At 35.4% G+C, this 27,624-nt stretch overlaps 1 protein-coding gene across 7 annotated transcripts in view; it reads left to right on the forward strand.

The window, feature by feature from the left end:
* LOC148300635 (prominin-like protein) overlaps positions 1–27,624 on the forward strand; it is a 123,958-nt gene that overhangs the window by 80,872 nt on the left and 15,462 nt on the right. For all 7 annotated transcript variants that reach the window (XM_088274513.1, XM_088274510.1, XM_088274512.1 and 4 more), the window contains exons 2-13: positions 12,534–12,675; positions 14,101–14,229; positions 15,605–15,792; positions 16,393–16,557; positions 17,611–17,735; positions 19,359–19,524; positions 20,363–20,529; positions 21,121–21,230; positions 22,258–22,501; positions 25,124–25,330; positions 26,364–26,552; positions 27,468–27,602. In XM_088274513.1, coding sequence (XP_088130639.1) covers positions 12,534–12,675; positions 14,101–14,229; positions 15,605–15,792; positions 16,393–16,557; positions 17,611–17,735; positions 19,359–19,524; positions 20,363–20,529; positions 21,121–21,230; positions 22,258–22,501; positions 25,124–25,330; positions 26,364–26,552; positions 27,468–27,602 — 1,967 coding nt within the window. The remainder of the gene's footprint in view (positions 1–12,533; positions 12,676–14,100; positions 14,230–15,604; positions 15,793–16,392; positions 16,558–17,610; positions 17,736–19,358; positions 19,525–20,362; positions 20,530–21,120; positions 21,231–22,257; positions 22,502–25,123; positions 25,331–26,363; positions 26,553–27,467; positions 27,603–27,624) is intronic.

Raw genomic sequence — 27,624 nt, forward strand, 5'->3', positions numbered from 1 at the left:
ATACTGTAGTAGTGAGTATATATATATATATATATATACAGTCCTTCATGTCATGTTTTGGTTTGTTTTTGTATCATAAAATTAATCAATTACGTTTTCTTTGTTTCAGGTAAGGGAAATTACTATGCGTCAATGGAGATATGTAATCGGTAGTGTATAAAGCGGGGATTGTGGATATCAAAATCACTAAGTAAATATTCACATAAAGGTATGTATCATGATATGTGCAATTATGGTTTACAGTCGGTAATTTGACGCTATACGAATACAATGGTAGATAAAGTGAAATCGATGTTCCAATGAGCAAAAAACTTAGTCCATCTTTTAGTACCATACAGTGGTACGTACTTATTTAGTTCGCTCCAGACCGTTGTACCAAATAGGACGTATATCAAACGAATTTTTGCCATAGTAAATAAAGGGAAAATGCACATTATGACACACGCGAGTCGTATTCCAAATTAAGGCTTTTTGCTTACCACCATAGGGGCTTTTTCCGTTTTCGGAATTCCCGAAATATTTGGACATACTCAAAATGTTGTATTGGTTTAAAATTATCTTACCTTTCACATTTCTTTTAAGGCGGCCCAACATATGATAAATTGCAACTTAATTTTCTTTAAACCCGGGTAACATTTGACGTAATTGAATTTTTCGTTTAAAATACCGTTTTTGTATTGAAAAAATACGTTTTCCTTCGAAATAAATATACATTTTTTAAAAGAAAACAGTTATTGAACGGTAAGGAGTTTTTTAATACGATATTTTCCATAAAAGGACAAAGCGCCGGCACAGAAATGTTGCTACCAAAGAAAATTTCTGTCGTACGTTTCTCTATCCGGGCGGTGTGTCCTTTGAGCTTTGCCACCGGGAGGTTCGCGGTAGGATGTAATTATAACTGCTCGGGTCGTCGAAGACCCAAAGCACAAAGCTAAAGGGTTTCACATCAGAGATGAAACGCTAACTACCCTTAGACGCGTGTGAATCGGATTTAATGATATTTTTATAATTAAAAGTAAAATGTGATGCCATCGTCGTGTAAAGCGCTCCAAAGTAGATCAATAAAACTTTCAATATTTACGTTGCTTAATTCTCATCATTCATCTTTCACAGAATTTGCTAATAGCAATAAGAATTTGCGGTAAGGAATAAATTGAAGCCTTATATTATTTACATAATAAAATAACAACTACATATGTATGTAGTTTTTTCCACATTTATTTTATTTGACCAATGATCAGGTTTCGTCGTAACAAAACCCAATAACTGGTCAAATAAAATAAATATAGAAAAAAAAACTATGTATGTTGTTTCATTTTATACTCGTAAATGTAGTTTCACCAAGAAATGTTAGTACAAAACTTAAACCCTATATTATTCTATTGTTTATTTTTGTACGTTTTCTTAATAGTTGTTATCGGTATATTTAAAGAATCGTATACGTATCTACATAAATTTGGAAAGCTGTGTCTTGACTATGGCATACATTGATTGATGGTTACAGTCTGTTCACAGTTAACTTACCTCTAGTTTTTTTTTTATTATTTGTTTGGCAGTATAAATAGTTATAGAAAAAAAAAACTAGATGTAAAATAACTGTGAACAGACTGTACATATCACAAGCGCATTGTGCAAAAGCTATGGTAAATCGATAATATGATTTTCTTACAATGGGAGGTTTTCTCAACTTTTTAACACGTAGATTTTTAAAATTTTCACCAAAGAATAGGTTCTTACAAAAAATTACGTAAAATGAAAAAAATTGCTAGGGAAACGCAAGAAAATATAAGGTTTATTTGTATATGTTATACATGCTTCGTAATGTGAGTGAACCAATGTAATAAATTCCTGTGCGGGCAGATGTTGGATTTGAAATAAAAGTGCAGCGGACTGCGCGCGCGTGCATTGGTGCATCTGCCCTTTGAGACCAATTGAATTATATGATTAAGAATTTATCTCGCAGGTGTTAAATGAGAATGCACTTCTCCGAGCTCTGAACTTTGGATACGTTAAGGACCTTACCGCGAGTTTTATGCATTTTTCAAAATTGTCAAACTATCAAATATTAATTTATGACATTTGATAGATAATTATGATCGCTTTCCACATGTGTCATATTCACCATTTTCTTATTTTACCCATGATTGACAACCACACTTTTGGAAGTCATACATATCGCTCACTCCTTTCAAGAACGTCATAAATCAAAAATCGGCAATTTTCAGTTGTGCATGTTTTCGGAATGCCCAGAAAATGTACTATATCCCAGCAAAAGCTGCACATCTTTAACTTAATATTTACCCGCTCCAGGGCTGAAAGTGTTGTTTTTGCATTTTGAAGAAAATGTGTTGTTTAATTATTTTTTGAAATATATTAAATATTTTTCAAATGGAGAAAAAACCTTCAGGTTTTACCTAAAAAGATCTGTTGCACAGTAAAAAGTTCAATAAGTGGCTTGATATTTATTTTTAGTACATTGTGTTATATTTTTAAACTTTAAAAACGTTCCCCTGAAAAATCAAGTTTTTTGATTTATGACGTTCTTGAAAGGAGTGAGCGATATATGATATACATTCATATTTAATAAAAAATACGTATGTAAAAACTTACATTTATAAAAATATACAATAAGTTTGTCTAATGCTATACAAAAAAAACGGTCATTTAACCATTAGGGCGCTTGCGCACTACACGGAATTTTACCGTCCTGCAGTCCGGTTAGCATAATAAAACGGATGATTGGCTTGGATTTGCTTGTACTTTTAGCCGTTTTTCTTCGGATTGGTGCTTGATCACGGTGCGCGTTATTTCGATCACGCTAAACTATTGTAGTCGCCTTTATTAAAATAAAAACCGGACTGCCGGACGGTAAAATTCCGTGTAGCGCACAAGAGCTTTTACGGCTCTCCTCGGTGGCAATACATAAACACCGTTAATCGAAAGATACTTGATTTTCGGCTATTAATTACTGAAAAAAAATTGGGGAAAAAGCCTCCACGGCATTTTTTATAAAAAAAAATGTTTCGTGCAATTTGTTTTAATTGAGCAGCGGTCATGTTATAATAGCGGTCTCTATGAAGGTAACATCCTAGACGAGTGCATAGAAGGCAAGATGAGGTTACCGGTTTCTGGTCAAACCGGGTTTATACTGCAAAGGAAAACGACCGTAAACGTAATTACATAATTACTTAAATGCAGTAATGATGCCCAATCACCGTTTCCTTCACAAAGGTGAAGAATCCCATAAACCAACAACGAAAAATAAACTACATGTAGTAATATTAGTAAGCCTTTTATAACTAACTAACTAACCATCACGCCGCTTCTCCGCAGGGGTAGGCAGACAGAATAAAACGCCGCACCCATCGTAGTGGGAGTTCACAACAGCCATCTAAATTGGAATACGGAAAGCTTTCATTAATCAGAGTATTTCTATTTGTATGCAAGGTCCGAAGCTTGGATTAAATTCGTTGTAAAAAATAACTCCTAATTGGAGAAAATCCAGATTTGTGAACAAGTATTTGGACACACTAAAAATGTTGTACATATCGTGGGTATACTGGCAAAAAACGTTAACTCTATAATCCCTGTTTGAATAATCCGTTATTTAAAGCTTTTAGCCTGAATAAAATACCCGCCATTAAACATAAAGTTGAATTGACTTTTAAAACTACATATATACGACATTTCAAACTACTTAGTTTATTTTGCCAATTTGTAGAACGTTGAAAACTTTATAATATGCATCATTAAGTCGAAATTGCACATTTTCGAGTTAACGTTTTTTGCCAGTACACCCACGATATAATAATAATAATAATAATGATGTGAATAATTTATATAGCGCCACTTTTGTAAAATATTACTTCAATGGCGCTATTCGTAATATCGATATTATTCGTAACTACCTACAACCTCTAGCAACGATATCCTTTGTCAAAATGCGGTGCGGGCATTTCGCACACATCTCCAATAATGCCTGCAATAGTTTTATGGTAATTGCGTTATCTTAATCTTTTCGTCATAACTTAGTTAAAAACAGTTATTACGGGCCTCTATTCGTTTTTATCTTGTTGACCCTAGTCTTCGGGATAAACTGATGAAGTGATAAGATAGCAAAAACATCCGCAGCCGCTACGGGACCTTGACCCCGAATGACAGTCGGAAGTATGGAGTCCGTTACTATTTTTCCTTGTTCGCCATTCGTGACTAATGCTGACATAATGCATTCTGACTACCGGTTGCTTTCTCGGCTCTTTTTATCCTGTTTTAAGTTCATTGTTTCTTTTGTTGTAGTTTTTCCTTATCTTTGAATGCCAACAATACTCAGATTATGATTTTATTTGTTTGTTTATCAATAAGATCAATCGAAAGTTTGACCATGAAACGAAAAGTCCACAATTAAACGAATATATAATAATTAATAATGAAATAAAATAATAACAAAACAATCAAACTAATTCTCATCCCTGTATCCAACCCTCATCTTAAAGAAACACATCTTCTTTTTTCCTGTTAAAGCGAACGCATCTTTTTCAATATGGCGCTGATAACGATTCGTTGTGTTTAACAAGAATTGCAACCATAATTTTACATCAGGACTCACTTATTTCGATTAGACCTTGATTTATTGGATTTTATCCGTCAAAACGGAAAATTATAGCGCGCATATATCGCAAAAAAAATCGTTTGTGTTTTAGTATCATTTTGATAATAGTTTGGTTATCCACTTCAATAAACAAAAAAAAACATATTTTTACATTTCAACAGATGATGAAGAATAATATGGAAGTCTAAGTTTTTTTTTTTAATTACCTAACGTCCAAGTGACTCTGAAATCTAGCTACGGCTTATGCAACACCGTTTATCATGTCCCTACTCAGGCTTCAACTTTATAAGTTTCATAGCCTATGCCCACTTGTGAGTGTTTATGTTTAAAGTTATGTTTAAAGTTACTCTTTATGTTTAAAGTTACTATAATTTTATGTAATTCATGAGTGAAAATTCTAGGCAAAAACACTCGCGTGGAAGTCTGGGTATTTGCAGTATACACATTTATAGTGTTGATTTACTAACAAGAGCTAGAGAGATTTTTTGGGACACGGTCGCATACGTTCAGAAATTCAAAGCCTTAAACAAAGCTGGAAATAAATTTGACTGAAAAATGTATCTTGGCATTATAAGTCATATAATTATAATTAAAAACAGATGATTTGAATACCACAAGCGTTATAAACATACATCTCTTATTAACGTATTAAAAATCACAAAAAAATTGTGGATAGGATGGTGAATGTTACAAGTGTGTAAACTGATCACTTATCTAGCCGTACGCCTAGTAAATACCCAGACTTCCATATTCTTCTTCATTATGTCGAGATTTAAAAAAATGTAAAATAAATATATCTATTATACACAACGGAGTCTTGGTTCCAACTCTAATGTATGGAAGTGAAACATGGAGTTGGCAAAATACGGATGAAAGTAGACTGAATGCAGTCGAAATGCAATCTCTCAGAAGAATGTGCGACAAAACGATGTATGATAGATGTGCGAATAGTGAAATAAGGAAGGAATGCAAAGCTGAGATAAGCATTATCGATAAAATTAAGAGAGGTGTGTTGAGATGGTTTGGACATGTGGAACGAATGAGTGAGGAAACAACGGTAAAACAAATTTATGAGGCGAATGTAAGTGGAAAAAAGAGCAGAGGAAGACCGAGAAAAACATAGCACGATCAGGTATGCCAAATACTTGAAAGTGGTCAGGTTAGGAGTCGTAACAATCGGCGGGTATGTATGAGGAGATGCATGAACGTGAAAGAGGCGAGGAATGTTTGCAAAGACAGAGTGGTGTGGCGTTCTATTCTCTCTGCCTACCCCTGCGGGGAAGCGGCGTGATGGTTAGTCAGTTGTTAGTTAGTAAAATAAATATATCTAGAGAAAAGTAACGTTACTCCATTGCTTTATATATGGGTATAATATACATACATATAGCCCATAGCGTCTCCTGTTCATTCAACAGTTGCCCCCATAATATAGGTTGCTGCCTCATAAACAGTAGTTGGCCCTAAATTGGTTCACTTTTTATTACGGTCTTGACTCGTAGACAACACTGCGAGCCTTTATTGTGTGCATGTCTTGTCTCACCTACCCTTAAATCTGTGCCTGCGCTTGCTGTTCGTGTAAAAATATTTTCCGCTTTATTCTTATTGGCTAAGAAAATTGTAGTGGTGCCTATCACAGGCAGTCTGTACGTTTACTACGGCTCTTTGTTCTTAATACGGAGATAGCGCTACTTATTGATTGTTATTTTACAATATTATGGAGTTTCATTCCAAATATTTTTTTCAAGGATCAATAGTGTTATCATAAACTGTTTATTGTATTATTGATTGATTCGTCATGATCTTTGTGGAATGACATGTTATTTATTTGAAAAAACACTTGTATAATACCACTCAATAAGCTTTATTTCATTACACACACTAGTTTCGAAACCTACAGATGTTTTCATCTACAGGTGAAAACATCTGTAGTTTTCGTAACTAGTCGTGTGTAATGAAATAAAACTCACTAAGCGGGTGTTTTTTTTAAAAATTTTTTGATCATCCCTATGATGTGTAATCTAGCTTTTGATCATACGTATTTTATTGAATATTTTCCTTAAACAGTTCTTGGTAGGATAATAAATTTAAAAAGGAAATTTCGGTTTATGAAAATGGTCTTTATTTTACATTTTTATTTAGGTACTGAATGAATAATTATAAATGTTAACATTTTATTTAAGCTTGAAAAAAAAATACATTTTCTTTTGAACCAACAAACCTAACTGGTGTTCGATGGCTAAATTACGCATTCGTCTCAAAACGATCAATTCCGCAGTGTTTTGGACGACTTCCTCAGCCCGGTTGATGGCCATGTTGAAAGCTTTCACGGCTTCAGAAGGTGGATTTTTTTAAACCTTCTTGTATTTAATTTTCGTCATCGCATCACATCCGCTAGCCTCCGATTCACACAATTTTTTTATACAAGGTTACCTGTTTTCGGGCGAAGGACAGAACCTTGCGTATAGAGATTTGCGTGTGAGCGTGCTCTCAAATATTTAAGACCTTACTCGCAATAATAAATTTTAGGATTCATTAAGCGTTCGGCTGCGCTGAGAGCTGAGAGCTGAGAGCTGATCGTCATTTCAAGTCCGATTTTTTAGGTCGTTTTTAAAGAAAAAAATCAGTTACGTAATATGTTACCTCGATTTACAGAAAATTAAGTTGCGATTTATTGAATATTGTGCCTTAAAGATAATTATGTTGCAATTTAACGTATGTTGGACCTCATGCACTCGACATTATAAAATGTAAAAAGATAAATACGTAATTAATTCAATGTACTAATAAATCTTCATTGCATGCGCAGCTAGAGATGACGTTTCGGAATTATTTTGGCTACATTTTTCATAAGTTAATAGTACCGACTCTCGTTACATTTGAATACAATTAAACATACGTTGTTGCGTTCACGCCTGGCGGGCACCGGAAGTCGAATCCGAGACCGTGACTTTGCGGTTTGTTTACGTTCACCATTGAGTGATCCTGGCACTATATCGCTCATCTAACACTATTCTTACTATTCATTCAATGTATTTCTCGTCTATTTGTGGTTCTACTTTCGATACCGCGCAGTAATACCTGAGATTCATTTGTAGCGTCTTTTGTAATGGCCCGAATAAATTCACGTTACAATTTATTTCCTTTGAAAAGCGTAGTAAAACGTGAGAATTCCTCCGCTCTTGCACTCTGTGGTCGCGATAATTGTTTTGAATTATTAATGCTTCTTTTCAAGCTAGTGTTTTTGCCTAGAATTTTATAAGTAACTTTAAACATAAAGAGTAAATCCACTCACCAGTAGGTATAAGCTTTAAACCTTGTAAATTTAAAGCCTAAGTAAGGCACGATAAGAGATGTTGCATAAGCCGTATCTAGAATTCAGAGTCACTTGGACGCTAGGTAATTCACAAATTTGTTCTTTTACAGCATAGATTCGCCAGTGGAGAGGGTTTTTATTGTAATAAAATCTATGTTTTTTTCATTTGCTGTTAAAATTTTAAGGATTCCAATAAAATAACCTTCATTTGCGCTGAAATTTTATGTGAAATATGAACTTAAAAATAAGGCAGGGCTTTTTGTATTTTTAATAACATTTCGTGCAAAAATACAGAGATTTTCGGAAAGGAATCTCGATTCCTTTTGCGCAATATACAATATACATAATGACGTAATTATTACTTCCTGTATAAAATACGATCAGAGACTTTAAAATAATATGTAAACATTTTCGTTCAAAAGATAAATTAGAAGGAAAACTCGTTTTATGTATTTTTTAAAAGGAATAACCCGCAAAGCCTCTGCATTTAGAGGTATGTTTCCAGATACGATAGTAAGGATAGGAAATATTGAAAAATACATCACAAATACTCAGATCAATTGAAAGTAAATCTTTCTTGAATTTATTTTGCACTTGGCGGAAATCGAACCCGCGACGCCAGTTTCGCAGTCGAGCGTCTACCCGACTACGCCACGGTACGCATCGATCCTTATTGCTGAAATTACAATAGAATAAGATATCTAGTGAATTACTTTAATTTCATATTATTTTTTGACATCTCATCAAAGATGAAGAAGAATATGGAAATCTGGGCATTTACGGGGCTGACGACCGTCATAAGGTGGTTTAAGTGATCACTTTACACACGTGTAACATTCACCAATTCTACCTATTATTGACAACCACACTACTCAAATTCTTGGAAGTTCTGTATTTATGAACCAATTTAGAAACCTTGTTCTTGAATCACTAGAACTTTACTAGAGACATCTATTGGTGAGATGTAAAGAAAAAAAGTAATAATCATATGAAAATAACTTCTGTAATTGGAGATAATCCAGATTTTGTGAACAAGTATTTGGACACACTCAAAATGTTGTAATTTAATTTCGATGGATCGCTATTTTGTCTTGAATTTCTACCAGTTTTGTGTTACTATTGCGTGATACAAAAACATCTCGTGTTGCGAGTATAACCTACCCAATACCCGAGTACTGCCGAGTCATTTCTGTTAGCATAACACTGTTTCCGATTCAATTACTCCGCTATTGTTTGCGACATTTCTGTGAAATCGTGCACCCACTACACTAGTGAATACATAAATGGACCTTTTTTTATATTTTTTTCGACTTTTATTTGCTCTTCCGGAATCCGTGTGCTAATCTTAAATGTATGATCTGACCCCGCTCCTTTATTGAAAATGAACCGCAAGGTGGCGCCTTTTCAAGGCACTGCCGATCTCAAATGTCAGAGCGATAATCGCGCTGTCTGACAGGAAAATATAACTCGTTGACCCCACCGCGACGTGAACTCGATGAGGTGGAAAAAATACAGAATTTTCCGGTCAAAAATGACGTACTTTTTATTAGATTTAAGTTTTGTACTGACATTTCTTGGCGGAACTGCATTTTTTTGAAACAATAACTACTTAATAATTTTGTTTATTAATAAAATAAAACTATTTACTTGTCATATAACTAAATAGTTTTTTCCACATAAATTATAGTCATTTAAATGGAAAAAAACTAATGAGTTGTTATTTTATTTCTTGCTGCTATTGTGACGTATAGGGCACTTTATTGCATTAATGATATCTTGATCACTCAAATAAACAAACACAAAGTGATACATTTAAATTAAAAATAAGGCTTAAAATAAATATTCTTTTTTAATTTGAAATTTTATTTTTATTTTATTTTATTTTTAAACTTCATGTACAGAAAATAAAAAGTACATTGGCGGGCTTATTGCTAAAAAGCAATATCTTCCAACCGACCAAAGACGGACTAGTGATATTGATCAAAACGTTTGATACCATATATAGCCGTTTGCAATCAGTGGGCAGATAGTACTTGAACATTTAAAAAAAACATAAATTACAAATTGACATTTAAAAAAGAAACATAAATTAACAAAAGACGATAATAAGGAGGGCAAAGGAAGAAGGGAGATTAGGGAAGGAGGTAGAGGGAGGAGGTTTGATCGACAGTTAGGATTCTAATGACAGATAGTAATGTCTCAGACGTTTTTAAAAGTTAATACATATTATTGTCTGATGTAATAGATTTTATCAAAAAACTAAAAACAATTAATTAACAATTAGACAAAAAAGTATTCTAGGATTCTAATGATAAATAGGTAGAATTCGGTAGCAAGTTTAAGAAAGAGAGGAGGGGTCAGGGGAGGAGGAGATGGACAGTTAGGGTTCTAAGGTAAGATAATGATGTTTCAGGCGTTTTTTGAAGGTTAAGATAGAAGGTGCATTTAAATTTTAAATTTCTCTCAATTTTAAATTTCTCTCAATTTCATATCTATTCATTATATGGCAGTCTAACATGCTAACATAGTATTATGTATTTTATAAATTGCCAATTCTTTTGACCAGCAGTGTATACTGGAACTGCATGAATGGAAACATGCCATAATTTATATATATATTTTAACTAAACAATTCCCATTGTCCATTATTCAAACTTAAATAATTAAATTACTCTTGATGAAATATTTTTATAGTAATAATAATTAAGACCATACACATTTCAGTGAAGAAACAGAGTATTATTTGATAAATCACAACTTAATTTTCTTCAAACCCAGGTAACATTTGACGTTATTGAATTTTTATTTTATTATAACACCGTTTTTGTAATGAAAAGTTAAGTTTTTCTTCGAAATAAATATATGGTTTTTATAAAAAAGTTATTGAAAGATAAGGAGTTTGAAAAAATTGTAAAAATATTATTAAACATGTTTAATCAAAAAAATATCCAATATGTATTCTAAAAAACCAGCTCTCAGCGCAGCCAGACACTCACTGAATTATATTATTTATTGATTCGGCATTCTCTCTCTCTGGTCTCAATCCTGCGGATTGGTCTGTAGCAACAGATGACATCTCTTTCGCCATTCTCGCCTATTTTCGGAAGTCCTCTTCAGCTCCTTATATGTCGAGCAGCCCATGCCTTAGTATAGGGTCCGCCATCTAAAGTTTTTTTTTTCAACTAGTGCTTATTTCGTGAATGGTAACACTTAGCTCATGTCTGATTTGACAGATAATTAGTTTTATCCTTCCGCTGAGCGAATATGGTTGTGTATACGCTTGAACAACGCTGGGAAATATTGCGACATTACTTTGAAAATCATGGTAATGTTGCAGAATGTGTGCGAAAATTGCGTACGGTTTTTGGAAGAAGAGAAGCACCGTCAGCTCCGTATGTTCGTTATCTTGTGAAAAAAGTGAAAGAAACTGGCATCCTCATCGATAAACCAAAGCGTGAAAAGCCAAAAACAGTGCGTACACCCGAGAATATCGATGTTGTGGCAGAAAGTGTGCGTGAAGCGCCATCAACATCAATTCACCGTCGTTCTCAACAATTGAACATTTCGGAGACATCATTGAGACGAATTTTGCATAAAGACCTTGGTATGACGCCATACAAAATCCAATTGGTTCAGGAGTTGAAGCCAACTGACCATCCAATGCGTTTTCGCTTCGCTGAGTGGGCCTGCGATCGACTTACAGAAGATGCCGATTTTGCCAAAAAAATCATCTTTTCGGATGAAGCTCATTTTGATCTTGGCGGGTATGTAAACAAGCAAAATTGTCGTATTTGGGGCACAGAAAACCCGCACGCATACATTGAAAAGCCGGTACACCCAAAACGAGTCACTGTTTGGTGCGGATTTTGGTCCAGAGGCATAATTGGGCCATTTTTCTTTGAAAATGAGCAAGGAGTGGCCGTTACAGTCAATGGCGATCGTTATCGGGCCATGTTGAACGGATTTTTGTTCACAAAAATTGAAGAGGAGGATATTGGCAACATTTGGTTTCAACAGGACGGCGCTACGTGCCACACAGCCGAAGCTACACTCGATGTTTTGCGCCCTGTTTTTGAAAAAAAAAAGTTATTTGGCGGACCCTTTATAAGTCGCTTAGTGCAGGCCCTCTTGTCTTAGCACGTGGCCGATCCATTTGGTGCGTCTTTTGGAGATAGTCGTGAGTAGGTGCTTTCTTTCCTTGATCAATCGATTCGGCATTAACTTTTTTTTTTTTTTTTAAAAGAGAAATAGTTGTGTTTTTTTATTATTTACACAAATATTTCAATTTCATACTATTTCTGTGAGCCTAAGGGGCTCATTATTAGAAATAGGTATCAAATTGTGGTAGAGTGGGTTCGAACCGAGAAACTCTGACTTAAGAGTCCGCGACACTAACCACGGGACCACAAGCCGACACTTAACTTTGTGGATGTTGATTATTTATAAAAAAATTAAACACTTGAATATACCACTTTAATGAGTGAATTATATTATTTCGAGTAAGGCCTCCATGGTGACTCCTCTTGAAACGTCTGAGGCGGAATATAATTTATAATTTGTAAATGTGTGTATTTTCATTTGCTAATTCTGATTTAATTTGGCATGTTTCAGGTTTGTTGGAAGTCCACGACGGGCACATTGAGTTGGCGGGAGACCTGGCCGCCGAGTGGCAGACCGTGGCTACGCACTACGCGGGGATCGTCGCTCTGGTGGTCGTGGTACTGCTCATGGCCATCCTGCTGCCCATCATCGGGTGAGTCCGCAACATTGTCATTATGTCGCGAAAATTGTCATTATTTTAACCCTTGGAGTGCGAACCTTCGACAGATCGACTCTCTATTAATGCGTATAAAGTGCGGAGCGTCGGAATACTGACTATTGCGCAATTTGATTTGGGCATCGACCTGTACGGACGTGTCTTAGCGCGCGCATGTATAACGTTTTTAATAAGTTAATATCATTTATAAATAACCATTTCAAATTATTTTGCTGTGAATTTAACACTGATTTTTGTATTTTTTTAAGTAAAAGTTTTTTATTTCTACCTACAAAATGTCAAATTTGTCAAATTAGTGATGATGAAAAACAATTAGCAATTTGTGCAAAATATGTGAAAATAAGCTCAGCACTATAAGGGTTAAAGCAAGCCTGCGATATGTACAATGTAATGCTTAGTGAAATAGACATCAATAATATAAATACCGTAGAACAGGGCTACTTGAACTTTGATGTGCTACTTGAGCCCAGTACAAAAAAGAGATTTAAATCTGTATTTGGTCTACAATAATGAACGTATTGTGACAAGTGTCACCTGTCAGGGAAACAATGAATCATGTCAATACGTTCATTTTTGTAGACCAAATACAGATCTAAATATTTTTTTTGTACTGGGCTCAAGTAACACATCAAAGTTCAAGTAGCCCCGTTCTACGGTACTTAGGCACATATAGGGTAGTTTTAAATTTCTCTTTGTTTATTTATAATTTTCTTTATATTTTCTTTGGAAATTTTACAGAACGGTTACATAAATTAATTTATATTAATGAGTAACACAAAACTGGTACCATTCCAGTTTCAATTTTTTGTAATTTAAAATTAATAAATATGTGCAACATTTTAAGTGTCGAAATACTTGTTCGAAATTTGGATTATCTCCAATTATAGGAGTTATTTTTATATTATTTTTTGACATCTCATCAAAGATGAAGAAGAATATGGGAGTCTGGGTATTTACGGAGCTGACGACCGTCATAGGCTGGTTTAAGTGATCACTTTACACACGTGTAACATTCACCAATTCTACCCATTATTGACAACCACACTACTCAAATTCTTGGAAGTTCTATATATATGAAACAATTTAGAAACATTGTTCTTAAATCACTAGAGACATCTATTGGTCGTCAGCCCCGTAAATGCCCAGACTTCCATATTTGATGAGATGTCAAAAAATAATATAGTAAATATGCAATTTAAAATTAAAAAATACCTCGAAGAGGGACAGGAGAGAGGAAAAGGACATCTTTTTATGTTTTCGGATTAACCGGGAAATTGATTATATGAGTTTTTTTTTCACCATTCATCCCGGAAAATCGGGAGTGTCCTGTATTTCAGTAGTTTTTGTTTACAAAGCATGCACATTAGCAAGACGTCGGCCTAATGATATAGAATGTTCCAGGTTCTGTTTCTGCTGCTGTCGCTGTGCCGGCAAGTGCGGAGCGCGCTCGCAACCCTTCGACAAGAAGCACGACAAGTGCAGGAAGTTCATGCTCGCCACCCTGCTCATCTGTCTCACCACCCTCTTCTTGTACGTACGCCACTCTATTCTAATACTCATATTTCTTAATATCGTAGTCGCACAGGAGTGACCAACTACCAAAACGTAAAATGTTCAGGATGGCCATTTAAGTCACTATTGCTTGGCAAGAAAATAAACACCAATGCAGTTAGTCATTTTTAACAAGTCAATTTATTATACTTCCAAGTTTAAAATCCTTTGGGATTTTTTCAGGGCAATATTAAGCTTGTAAGATATCAAATAGTCAATGATCACGTTTTTGTAAAACAATGCACTTGGTCACTTTCTCCTGTATGACTACGATATGTTTATTTAAATTATTATTTAATAGTCCGCCTCCGTAGTCTAATGGTCAGCACCCTCGGCTACCGTACTGGAGGTCCCGGCTTCCATTTCAGGGGGGGTTCAAATAAATATAAGTGGTTTTTTCACTATAATATTTATTCAATACTACCCTGGACTGGTACCTGAAGCGGAGTTCATGATCTTTTTTCCTTCATGTGTTAAAGATCAAGATAACACTGTGTTTATATGAAGCAGTGCCCTATGCACCATCGAGTGCGGATAAGGGTTTGAAGAATAATTATTTATTATTTACGTGTCGGGTTGTGGTCCCGTGGTTAGTGTCGCGCATTCTTAAGTCAGAGTTTCTCGATTCGAACCCACTCTGCCACAATTTGATACCTATTCCTAATAATGAGCCGCTTAGTCTCACAGAAATAGTATGAAACTGAAACATTTGTGTAAATAATAAAACAACAAACATTTCTCTATTTAAAAAAAAAAAAAGATTTTCATCTACATTCAAATTCTGTTGCCGCCAGACATTGTTGTCAGGCGGTTTTTTCATCAACCCCTACCCCAATTATACTCTGCCATCCGCCCCTTAGTATACTGATCACAAGTAACCGCAAACCCTATTCCAATCTGTACAATGTTTTTTGGCATCTCTTGCGCTCTACCACCGGCCACCAGTTCCCGTGTATCCTCCCAAGTCAGGTCTGCATCCCGAAGTTCAGACGAGAACTGCCGACCTCATGCCTTATAAAAGAGGCAAGCTTGATGGCGGCTCTCGGGAGGCATGCGAAGTACATGGCCAAGCCATGTATATAAGAGAATAGGAGCAATGCGGGCATTGTATAGGCGGCATTTGGTCTTCACCGAGTATAGATCCGATCTCCTTCCACTTCGACTTCCAGTTCCTTTTGAAGTTTGCCATTTTCAGTTATGTGTGTACATGACTGAAAATGGAAGTGTTCCCAAGCCTTGTCTGACTCCGGTAGAGACCCCAATCCAATCTGTCACAACGTTGTCGACTCTCATACAGCACTCACTATTAAGGTTATCTGTTAATTAGGTAGTAAATTATTGAATTTATTTCCAGATTTGGACTGGTGTGCACATTTGTCAGCAACTCTCGCATGCAGGAGGGAGTCAACACGCTGCCGGACGCTGCGCGGGAGGGGCTGCGTGACTCGCGCACATACCTCAGCACCACGCACCGCCACATCCAGACTCTGCTCAACGATAACTACAACGAGCTGCAAGCCAGCCTGCTTAATATGCTCAAGAGTGAGTATGGATGTCATTCCAACTCTGGATAGCATTCCTTACTTTGTCAATACTGTCGCTTTGTTAAGTCCGCCTCCGTAGTGTAATCGTAAGCACGCTCGGCTACTGTACCGGAGGTCCCGGGTTTGATTCCCAAGGAGGAGGGATAAAAAAATATAAGTGATTTTTTCACTCTAATATTTATTCAATATTACCCTGGGCTGGTACCTGAAGCAGAGGGCTGTTTACCCTTTCTTCATGTGTTAACGATCAACATAACACTGTGTTCATATGGTGCAGTGCCCTTTGCACCTTCGGGTGCATATGGGACTGCATACTGCTCGCAATCGAAGTCACATCCTTGGAGGGCTACTACTGGACTACGAGAAGGTGAAGCTCCTAACAACATGACATGTTGTGAGTTACATGACGTAGGTCTCGAGAGAGACCTATGACACAGAGGGAGGTCTCAATAGACCTAATATGGTCGCAGTGACCTTTGTACAGAAAAAACACAGGTGCATAGGGTTTGAATGAAATGAATTGTTTATATTTAACATAAGACCTGCCTGTAAACATTCCGCACCTCCAGTTCTTCAATTGGGTATTTTGTTTTTGCAGCTGGTGGGACGCAAGTGTCTGGCCAACTGGCGGAGTTCTCCAAGGCTGTGTCGGTGACCACTCTCAACACAATGGTGGACGACCTCGGCCAGGTGAAGAAGAACCTCATGGATATCAGGAGGGTCACCAACTTGCTGCGTGAAAATGCTTCTCAGCTGAATGACGGTAAGAATTCTCCACTTCTAAATGTTAGTTGTGAATGGATGTTTCAAACTAGTAATAGGAAAAAAAAGTTTAAAAAAAACAACAACGAAAAGTGATGAAGAGTGAAAGAAAGTTGTATGAATTTAAAAATGTATTCACAACATTTTGAGTCAGGTTAAATACTTGTTCCCAAATCTGTATATAATCTGTAAATACCCAGACTTCCATATTTTTTCATCTATGTTAAGATGTCAAAAATTAAAAATACATGTTTTAATTTTTACCCTTATAGTTTTATATTAGTATTGGATAATAATATGAATGCTAGTAATTTATTATAGATAGCAGATGAAATATGTATGAGATTATAGGATATCACAGTTAAATATTAGCTGATATATATAGAAATCTAATATTGATTAACGAAATTAAATAATTAATAAAAAATATAAAATTAAATAGCCTGTATCAGTCATGGGATGGGACAAAGTACGGGGAAATATGGAAGTCTTTGAGAGAGGTCTGCTTCAGTTAGTAGAATAACAATGAAAGAAGAGGAGAAGTAGAATGTATTATAGAAAATTGATATGTTATAATAAGATACTTGTGATAGTTATGAGGTCGAGGGTGAGATTCCTAGCAGGGTTGACATTGTTTTGCTGAATGTTCTAAGTGAAGTCAATAAATGTGTTACATTTAGTGATTTGCTTCTGATCACCAGTGAGATAGAGGGTTATCAAGTCTAAAGGTGGAGACTGACCGGAGCATTTCGTCGTAACATAATGTCGTAACATCGCTCGCGGCGAGCATCAGCGAGCATCCGAAACTATGGATGGAGCGCTCGGTTCGCTGTACTGACTGCCTGAATGCTCGCATCGTAACATGTTACGTTACGACGAAATGCTCCGGTCAGTCTCCACCTTTAGATGATGCAACTCATCTTTTAAGTGCGAGGGTTATGATAAATTCTTTAATTTATTTTATTTTTTCATTAATTGATTCGGCAGTCACTTGTGGTATCCATTTATAGTTCAAAATTTTACTTGGTTATAACCACTATTTTATTTGGTCTAGGTTTAAGGAAAGTAAAGAAAGAACTTCTCTACACGCTGCAGACTTGCCAGCAGAAACAGTGCCAGGAAATCCTCAGCAAGTATAAAATCGGAGAATTGGACACTTCGGGAATTGACTTCAGCCAGGTAATATTGTCAGGTTATGTTCATACGCATTTTGTAAAATAAGTGGTGTCCTAATTTTTAACATTTGGTTGACATTGCAGATCACTGCTAATTTCATTAATATTCTCTATTTCTTTTATCCTTGATTATCGTTCAAATGAAACACTCCTTGCATTTGGACTTTTTTAAATATTCTGTCATTTATTATTGTATGTATTTTCAGAAAAAAAGCACAGCAATCGACTTTTAACATAATCAAAACCAGTCTTTGAACTGTCAATTTTTACAATTTTTAGTATAGGTATCACATCGCTTACTCCTTTCCAGAATGTCATAAATAAAAAAAACTTGTTTTTTCAAGAGAATGTTTTTAAAGTTTTAAAATATAATACAATGTGTTAAAAATAAATATCAAGCCACTTATTGAACTTTTTACTGTGCAACAGATCTTTTTAAGTAAAATCTGAAGGTTTTTTCTGCATTTGAAAAATATTTAGTATGTTTAAAAAAAAAAATTAAACAACAGTTTCTGCCCTATAGCGGATAAATATTAAGTTAATAATATGCCTCTTTTGCTGGGATAAAGTACATTTTCTGGGCATTCTAAAAACACGCACAACTGAAAATTGACGATTTGTGATAGATGACGTTCTTGATAGGAGTGAGGGACATGTGAAATTTTGTTTTACACAATTGTACTGCGTTTATATAGATTTTAAGCACATGGGGTACAGTGTGACTATAATTTACTAGAAAAGTGATGTTTTAAATAAATGAGGGTAGGATTCAGGGAGTGAGGATTTGGTTAATATTTTTTGTTGTATACTTTTCATTGCTACATAAAACTTAAATATGAACACTGAATGGCCTCCATTACTCTCCTAATCATTTGTTTTTGTACAAAATTTATTTTCTCTTTCTCTAATAAATTTTCACTGTAAACGTTTTTATCTCTGAATGTTTTTCAACCATTTTAATTTTTATTCTATGCATTTCAATTTAATATTTCAATCCATTTTTTATCTTGTCTTAACAAATTTAATTAGATATCTCTCTGCATGCATTTCCATAATCACCGTTCTTTCCTAATTGTTACATTTCTTTTTCATGCTGCATTTTAGATGCTTGACAAATATTTTCCAAGGGTTTGTATATATTTTTTCTCTTTTCTGTTTCATTCGTTGACTGCCCAAATAATTTCTTATTATGAAAAAAAGCTTCGCACCTCATATCATACGATAATAATAAATGTTTTTTTTCTATTTGTTTTTTCTTTCTTTCAAATGTGTCGTGGTCCCGTGGTAGTGTGTGGACTTCTAATCTTAATTCCGTGGTTCTATTTTCTACTTTATCGCAACTTTCTAAAACAGTGCAAGCACATACTCTGTATCAACAGATGCTATGTTATTAAAAATGGTCTTCTTAAAAATCGAGACTACTATCAAGCTTCAGAATCAACATGATTCCTTTTTTCATAAATTAGTAACTAAGGCTTACTAAAAAAAAAAGTGTATTCAATTAAAATTAAATTTGCAATTATCGTAACTACACAAACATTCATTTTTTTATTGATAAGAAAAAATAAAACTAATTTATTTTTCTCATACTGCAAGTAAGTAATGCCATTATTTATATAAATTTCAGCTGCCCGATGTGTCTGACCTGCTGCAGCGTGTGTCCACGCTCATCGATGGCAATATCCAAGATGAGGTGAAGCAAGGCCAGCAAGTCTTCAACGACATCAAGTCCAGCATCGAGACCTCGGTCAACCAGCAGATACCCATTCTAGAATCGGCTATTGAAAATGCTGGTGAGTACATTTTGACCACTACCGATTAAAATTTCAAAAAACAAGTACCTATTTTTTTGTTGTTGTCGTTTTTGGATGTGCCGTTGTCAAAGCAAAATTGTTATATACTTAAATAACAATTTTGTTGTCATTGACAATTTGCTTTAAGATTGTGAGATAAAATAATGATACGAGGGTAGGTAGGTAGGTAGATGTCAGTGTTTGCTTTTTTTTTTCCATAAAATCGTGAGTATCTAGCACTCTACGCATCATCGCTGGAACATCCCCGTGGAGATGTTGCGCTTCCGACAACTACAAAAACAAGCGCTCCGCACTAACGTTCACTGTTGGATCAGATCAAAATGAAATACTTCTGAGTGTGTGAATATATGTATGTAGTAACAATTGCAAAGCGCTACTCATTTGCCAACACAGTGGATACACAGCTTAAAAGAGTTTCAACAAAATGGAAAAATATGTTTTTGCTGTAGAAACTAAAGTTCTTTTCTATTTAGAATGACCTTGAAACAATATAGAATCCGGCTAGTGACGTTGCTTAGTCTGCCGTAAAATGTATTGATTGTGGACAAGTTTAGTTTTCGGTGACTTTGCTACAAACAGGTCTGCATTTTTGTTATTGCTTTAAATTATCACCATTAAATTTAGAACTTATTTATTTTTACGAGATTTTGAAAGTTATATTGAAGAATTTCAGAAATTACATAGGTTATGAAAGGTTAGGTCATAGCAAGCTTTACAGCACTTATTTAGGATTTATTTATCATTTAATTTAATTATGCTAGCCATTATGTACCATTATTTGTTGAACTGCCAAAAAATAACTGTTGAATATTTCCAGGAAAAGAGATATCGCAATTCTCCCAAAAGCTCGACAAGGTTGTGGAAAACGCAGATAATGCTATTAACGAGGCGGGACCCAAAGTGGACGTGGCTGAGAAGTACATTTATCAGTACAGTATCTATGTGTGGTACGTCGGCCTGGGAATCTGCTGCATTTTCCTACTGGTAAGTCCATTTTTTCACGTATAAAAACAAAAATGCTAGGATCCCTACAAACGGGTGACGGGTTATTGTTATTATTAGGTTATATGTCAGCCAATCTGGCTCGATTTTGTCATGCCTGCCCGCAATATAAATTATCGGGCGATTTCGTAGCATTCAATGTGCTGTCCCTGAGAGAACGAGGCTCAATTACTAAAGATATTAATTTATAAATACATAGTAAATATACAGAAAAGGCCAAATGAGGGCTAACAAAATTTAAAAAACTCTTTCATTTTTTTGGCAGATATATAAAATTGTTTTATTTTATTACAAAATATTTCACTGCTTCCATTTTAATAAAGTCATGAGCAGTGGCGTGCACTGAATTTTAATCAGGATAGGCAGTAGAGGTGGGATGTAAGGTAACGTAGGCCCTATTTAATAAGTTAGTGTAAGCACTGCCTTTCTGCCTATATGGAACGCACGCCCCTGGTCACTAGGGAAGGTGCCGCATGCTCAAATTAAAGACTCGATAATAAACTGAGAAAATGTTAAAATTTGTACGGATTATGTAATCGATTGACAATATGTAACCTTTTTGTTTATTTCCAGATTCTGACATTTGTGGTGATGGGTCTTCTGTGTGGCATTTGCGGAAAGCGGCCCGATGGATATGGAGATGATTGCTGTAACAAGGGAGCCGGAAGTCAATTCCTTATGCTGTATGTATTGTTGATTTTTACGTCTACATATATTCCCGGTGTAAAGTGTATGTCAGTCTTCAGCGCCAGTACTGACGTCAGTGACTGACTCAATGTAGATCCGGACTTAATGTAGATGCGAGGCATCTCTGTATTTGCATCATGCCAGGGCCACGTATCGCAATTGTAACCGGACCTTTGCCTGGGCGAGAAAAACGTGGTAAGACTGGTTTGTGTACTAGGGCATTGTGGAGTCATGGGCAACAAAGCTGCCGATGAACTTTCTAGAATTGGTGCTGAGAGCCCACCAATGGGCCCTGAACCTATATGCGGACTGCCACTCAGCACTATCAAGTTTAGCCTTATAGCCAGTAAAAACTGGACCATGGACCAGAGCCAAGAAATCTGGTCCGACATCATAGGAGTGAAACACGCGAAGGAACTGATCACGGGGTACTCGCGGAAATTCACCACAGAAGATCTAAAGCTTAACAAGAAACAAATATGGATCCTAACCTGGACCTTGACAGCACACTGTAGACTAAGGAAGCACATGTCAAAAATTGGACTGTATGATTCCTTAGTCTGCAGATTTTTTATGGCCATCCACATTCTGTGTTATCAATCTAATTGTGACGCACTCCTTTGCAATTGTAGTCATATCCTTGGAAGGCTACTACTGGACTCCGAGAAGGTGAAGCTCTTAACACCAAGACAGGTTGTGAGTTACACGACTCACGTAGGTCTTGATAGTGAGCTATGACACAGAGGTAGGTCACAATAGACCTAAATTTGTCGCAGTAACACAAGGGATGCAAGATCCCTTGACCTCTTATATAAAAAAAAACAGACCTATGCATTAGAAAGAGACACAACTCACGTAGGTCTTGATAGTGAGCTATGACACTGAGTGAGGTCATAATATACCTAAATTGGTTGCAGTGACACAAGGGATGCAAGATCCCTTGACCTCTTATGTAAAAAAAACAGACCTAAGCATTTGAAAGAGACAAACATCTGGAATAACTACATATTTGTATTGTTTTAGGGGCGTGGCTATGATGTTCCTCCTGGGCACCGTGGTGATAGTGGTCACGCTGGCCTTCTTCCTGGTGGGCGTGGTGACGCAGCGCGCCTTGTGCGACTCCCTCAGGAACCCGCAGGACGACCAGCTGTTCCTGCTAATCGACGAGGTGGTCGACCTGGAGTACATGCTCTTCAAAGACAAGGTGGACGACTTCAACATGAGCTACGTGGTCACCAGCTGCCACCAGAACAAGACCATATACGAGGCACGTAAATGACCAATTACAATTGTAGCATTTTTCATATACATATTGGGCTTTTTAGAGAATGACTTCATTAACACATTAAACGCCAGCATTAAAATTTATCAATTTTGAAATTGACAAAAAAAATCTCTTCGGTAATTAACGTATTTTAATAATATAATGTATTTATAATCAAAATGTAACTTTGTTTTAAAATCACTATAAATATTATATTATTTTGAGAATTTTTTTATTTTTTTTATTTTTCTTTATTTAAAATTCTTTTGCATTACATAAATTCAAAAACAAAAAATATTTATAAAAAATAAAAATAAATACAAAAAAAGATCCCACAAAGGCATGGCCTGTGTGTGGGTATACAAAATAAATAGTCATAGTACAGGGTATAAGGGTATAGGTTTCTAAGTATAATTAGTTATTACAAAATACAAAAAACTTAAATTAAATACAAAAAAAAATAAAAATAAAAATACTTGACTCTCAGTGAGCAATTTTTTATTTTATTTTATTTTTAATTAAAACTTAAACATAAAAAAGATGACAAAGTAAAAAAGTAAAAAGCTAGCGATCATGTTCTAAATGAAAAAGGAACTTAAATCTGTCTCTTTTATAAATAATCTAAGCAAATTTTTTAATTTACACGAACTTAGGGAATTAACATCTAACAAATAGTCTTTGTGGAATAAGTTGAACAGTTTTGGAGCTATGAAAAATGAGTGTCTTTGCGCAAGTCTGGATTTACAAAAAGGGATTTCTAATAAATTATTAATTCGTTGGCTAGATCTATTATTATTTTTAGGAAATAAATGTTGGCGCAAATAAACATATTTTAGACACTGTTGGCAATAGATTTCTCGTAGCTCCAAAAGTTCGGCTTCCTGAAATAATTGGTTGGAAGGAAAAGTAGAATTTTTTTTAAGCATGATTTTAATAATAAGTTTTTGGACTGTTTCTAAAGGCTTTAAATGAATATTGAATGCTCCCCCCCATCCAATTATTCCATAACAAAGAGAAGACTGTACAAGTGCATGATAGACCATTTTGTTGGTGTTAGGATGGACATAACTAGACAAACGTTTAAAAATATATGTCAGATACCTAAGTTTGTTCACAATTTTTTCTATGTGCTGGTTCCATTTGAGTTGACAATCTATTGTTAGACCCAAATATTTTGTCGACTTTTCAGATTTCATTTTTACACAGTTATTACATATGTCGAGGTTACAATTTTTGTTATGAAACATGATGTTAAGATTCGATGAAGGGGCTGACGAGTAAGAATTGTAAAAAGGTATGAATAAAGTTTTTTCACAATTAAGAGAAAGGAGGTTCCGATCTAGCCACTCTTTGATTACTGTTATACATTTGTTGGCTTTGCTGGCTGTCTCTTCCCAGGATTTACCTTGTACAATTATTGCGGTATCATCAGCGTAGGAGAACAGTTTACCAGGTACATCGATATTACAAAGATTGTTAATATAAATTAGAAACAATAAAGGACCGAGCACTGTTCCTTGTGGAACTCCGTGTATCACAGTGTTAGCCTTACTTATAGTTGGTCCAATCTTGGTGCTTTGAAGTCGATTTACTAAGTAATTTTCAAAAAACAATAGACAATATATCAATATGATCCACAAAGTTTCCAAGGGTCCAAAATCCAAAATCCACGGGCGGTTTTTTCATCAACCCCGACCATAATTATACTGAGACAGTCAGCAGCCTAACCCTCAGTATGCTAATCACAAGTAACCGCAAACCTAATTCCCATCTGTACAATGTTTCTTGGTGTTTCTCGCGTTCTACCAAAAGTAAGCAAATAGAGCGCTTATAAGCGTCTCTCATTCTTTACTTACAGTATGTAAAAGATGCTTTTAAGCGTTTCCCGCAAACAATGTGTTAATTATTAGAACTTACTATTTTTCCCGTTTCCTTTACCATATAGCAGTATGTAATATTCTTCACTCTAGGCTCTATGAAATTGTATTCTATGAAATATATTTCTCTACTAGATCCAAGAATTCAGAACACATAATGCATAATTAAGTTAACGTTGCATAAATCTGATTCAGTACCATACGCACCACTGGGTTTGGATGAGGGTCAGAAGAAAATATACATCGACAGCCAATTTCAAAATGCTTTTATTTGACTCTTGATTTAACCCAATACTAATGTAAAAAATGTAACCTAAAGATTTTCTTATGTAGCTGTTGATATTTTTTTTAAACATTTTCCTTTTGGATGCATACTGCGTAGTAAACTTAAAATCTATAAAAAATTATCAAACCTTTAAAACTAAAATAAAAAAATAAAAACATAAAAACATATAAGACTCACCCCTACCTAGATTCCATACCAAATAATATATATATTTTTTTTGAATTTACTTTGTTTATTTTTGATTTTAACTTTAATTTACTTTGTTTAATTTTCTTTGTTTATGAAAAAAAATAATTGTAAAACGAACTCCCTCTCTAAACACAAGTATCTACTTTATTAGAGAGGTAGAAATGTTATATTTGAAATGTATTGTATATTTACCAACTATTTTGTATTTTTAAAAAACGTATTTTGTAAAAAAAAAAAATTCAATAAAAAAATGTATATTTATTGTGTTTATAGGTCCTGAGACTCGATAAAGTGGTGGATTTGGAGAAGTTGCGTGCGAAGTCAGAGAAAGAATTGCAAGACAAGATAAAGGTTGTCTACAAGAGCATCTCCTTCGATCACGGTCACTTTGTGATTCTCAAGGATTCTGCCAAAGATAAGTTGGTTGAGCTCTCCAAGAGTGGGCTCTCCGACTTCCCCTTTGACAGATTCACGGAAGTGGTGAGTACGATGTAACCAATTCTTGCTTAGACTTATAGACTCACTAAACAGAGGAAAAAGCAAAGTTGTGTGTGTGAATTTGGAAATTTTGTATCAAGAGCACGGAAACAGTGATTTAAGGAAGGATTGCTGGGCTGAGATAAGCATTATTGATAAAATTAAGAAAGGTGTGTTGAGATGGTATGGGCATGCGAATCAAATGAGTGAAGAAAGGTTAGTCAAACAAATTTATGACCTGAATGTGGTCGGTAATAGATGCAGAGGAAGACCGAGAAAAACTTGGCATGATTGAGTATTTCAAATACTTGAAAGTGGTCAGGTCAGTAGTCAAAATAATCGGCGTGTATGTATGTCCGCCTCCATAGTGTAGTGGTTAGCGCGCAAGGCTACCATGCTGGAGGTCCCGGGTTCGATTCCCAAGACGGTCAAAATAAATGTTAGTGATTTTTCAGTCTAATATTTATTTAATATGACCCTGAAGCTGAAGGCTGATCACCTTTCCTTCGTGTATTTAACGATCAATATAACACTGCTTCTATACGGTGCAGTGCCCTATGCACCATTGGGGTGCGGATAAGGGTTAGAAGAATAATTATTTATTATAATTGATCATATGTGATTTTCATTTACATTCAAACTGTTGCCGCCAGACATTGTGCGGATAAGGGTTAGAAGAAGAAGAAGAAGAATGTATGAATGTGAAAGAGACGAAGATTGTGTGCAAAGACAGATTGGTGTGGCGTTCTATTCTCTCTGCCTATCCCTACGGAGAAGCGGCATGATGGTTAGTTAGTTAGTTTTAGTTAAAATATGGAAACTTGTGACATCGAGTTGTTGGACCGTTTACAGGATTTTTTTTCCCTCTACTTATTTATAAACAAAAAGTAGCTCCATCAACTTTTCATTTCTAGCAATGTCCCCAATGCATTTGTGATCTGTGATAATACACGGAATAATACACTTTACACGGAACCGCTTGAAGATAGAGATACCTCGTACCATTATTTGATATGTCTGTATTTGTGTCATTCAGTTGGTGACCAACATAACCTCAATCGACCTGAAATCGCTGGCCAATCAGTTGCGAGATACGGCCGACAAGATCAAGGAGCGTTCGGAGTTTGCAGCCGTCACCGCCAATCTGCGCAACCAGGCGCTACACCTGGATTCCTATCAGTTCAACCTCGTCGACCCGATGATCCGTGAAGCCGAAACCTTAAACGTACGTTGGTTTATTATCTACCTTTCCATCTGGATGGCACATAGTTGTAGTTATGTTAAAATCATATGGAATTTCAAATCATTATACCATACTGCGAGGGCAAGTGGGGAGATTTGAATAGGCCAAAATACAGAAGTATTGTCAGGGTTGGTGAAAAAATTCACAGATATATGAAGTATTTGGACACACTCCAAATGTTGTGAATAAATTAACTGGTCAAATTATAAGCTAAAATAATAAAATGAAAATGATATTTTCTAGTGTTTCTCATGTATGTGATTTTAATCCAGGATTCGGACCTCGCATACAAATGAAAGAGTTTCTGCTCAATAAAAAGCTTCTTTCATCTCACCAATAGTTGTCTGTAGTGAAATTCTAGTGATTCAAGAACAATGTTTCGAAATTGGATTATATAAATAGAGGTTCCAAGAATTTGAGTAGTGTGGTTGTCAAACATGGGTAGAATTGGTGAATGTTACACGTGTGTAACGTGATCACTTAAACCAGCCTATGACGGTCGTAAGCCCCGTAAATGGCCAGACTTCCACATTCTTCTTCAAGTATTTTTAGTATTTAAAAAAAATAAAATTAATAATAAAAAATATCTTAATTGATTTTAACGTAGAGCCTTTGGGGTAGTATTTTACGAAAGTGCCACAATTGAAATCATCCAAGTATATTTATACTTTTTAATAAAAATTTATTAATTATTAGGTGATACATATTTAGACTTTCTTAATAATTTGTAGTTCAAATCACAAGATCATCTCAACAAGACTGTCAACAACTGATCCAGGGTTTGGAACCTCCTCCCGAAAAACCCAGTACTTTGTTGCCTTTGTTTGTGACATGATAGATTGATAGGTTTGATATTTTATACTTTGAGATTTTAATTGCTTTATGCGTTTATTATAGGACACAGCCATCGAGCTCCGTGACGGCCTAAAGTTCAACCACTCTTCATTTACGGATGCTGTTCTGTCACTCATCTCGGAGACTGAAGAGGCGGAGAAGTACCTCACTGTCCAGGGACCGGAAGCCATTAAAAATGTAAGTTTTTTTGTTGTTGCTA

Source organism: Brachycentrus maculatus, unplaced genomic scaffold (genome assembly GCF_059751285.1).
Source record: "Brachycentrus maculatus isolate JH-2025_06_01 unplaced genomic scaffold, ASM5975128v1 h1tg000683l, whole genome shotgun sequence".
Lineage (NCBI taxonomy): Eukaryota > Metazoa > Arthropoda > Insecta > Trichoptera > Brachycentridae > Brachycentrus > Brachycentrus maculatus.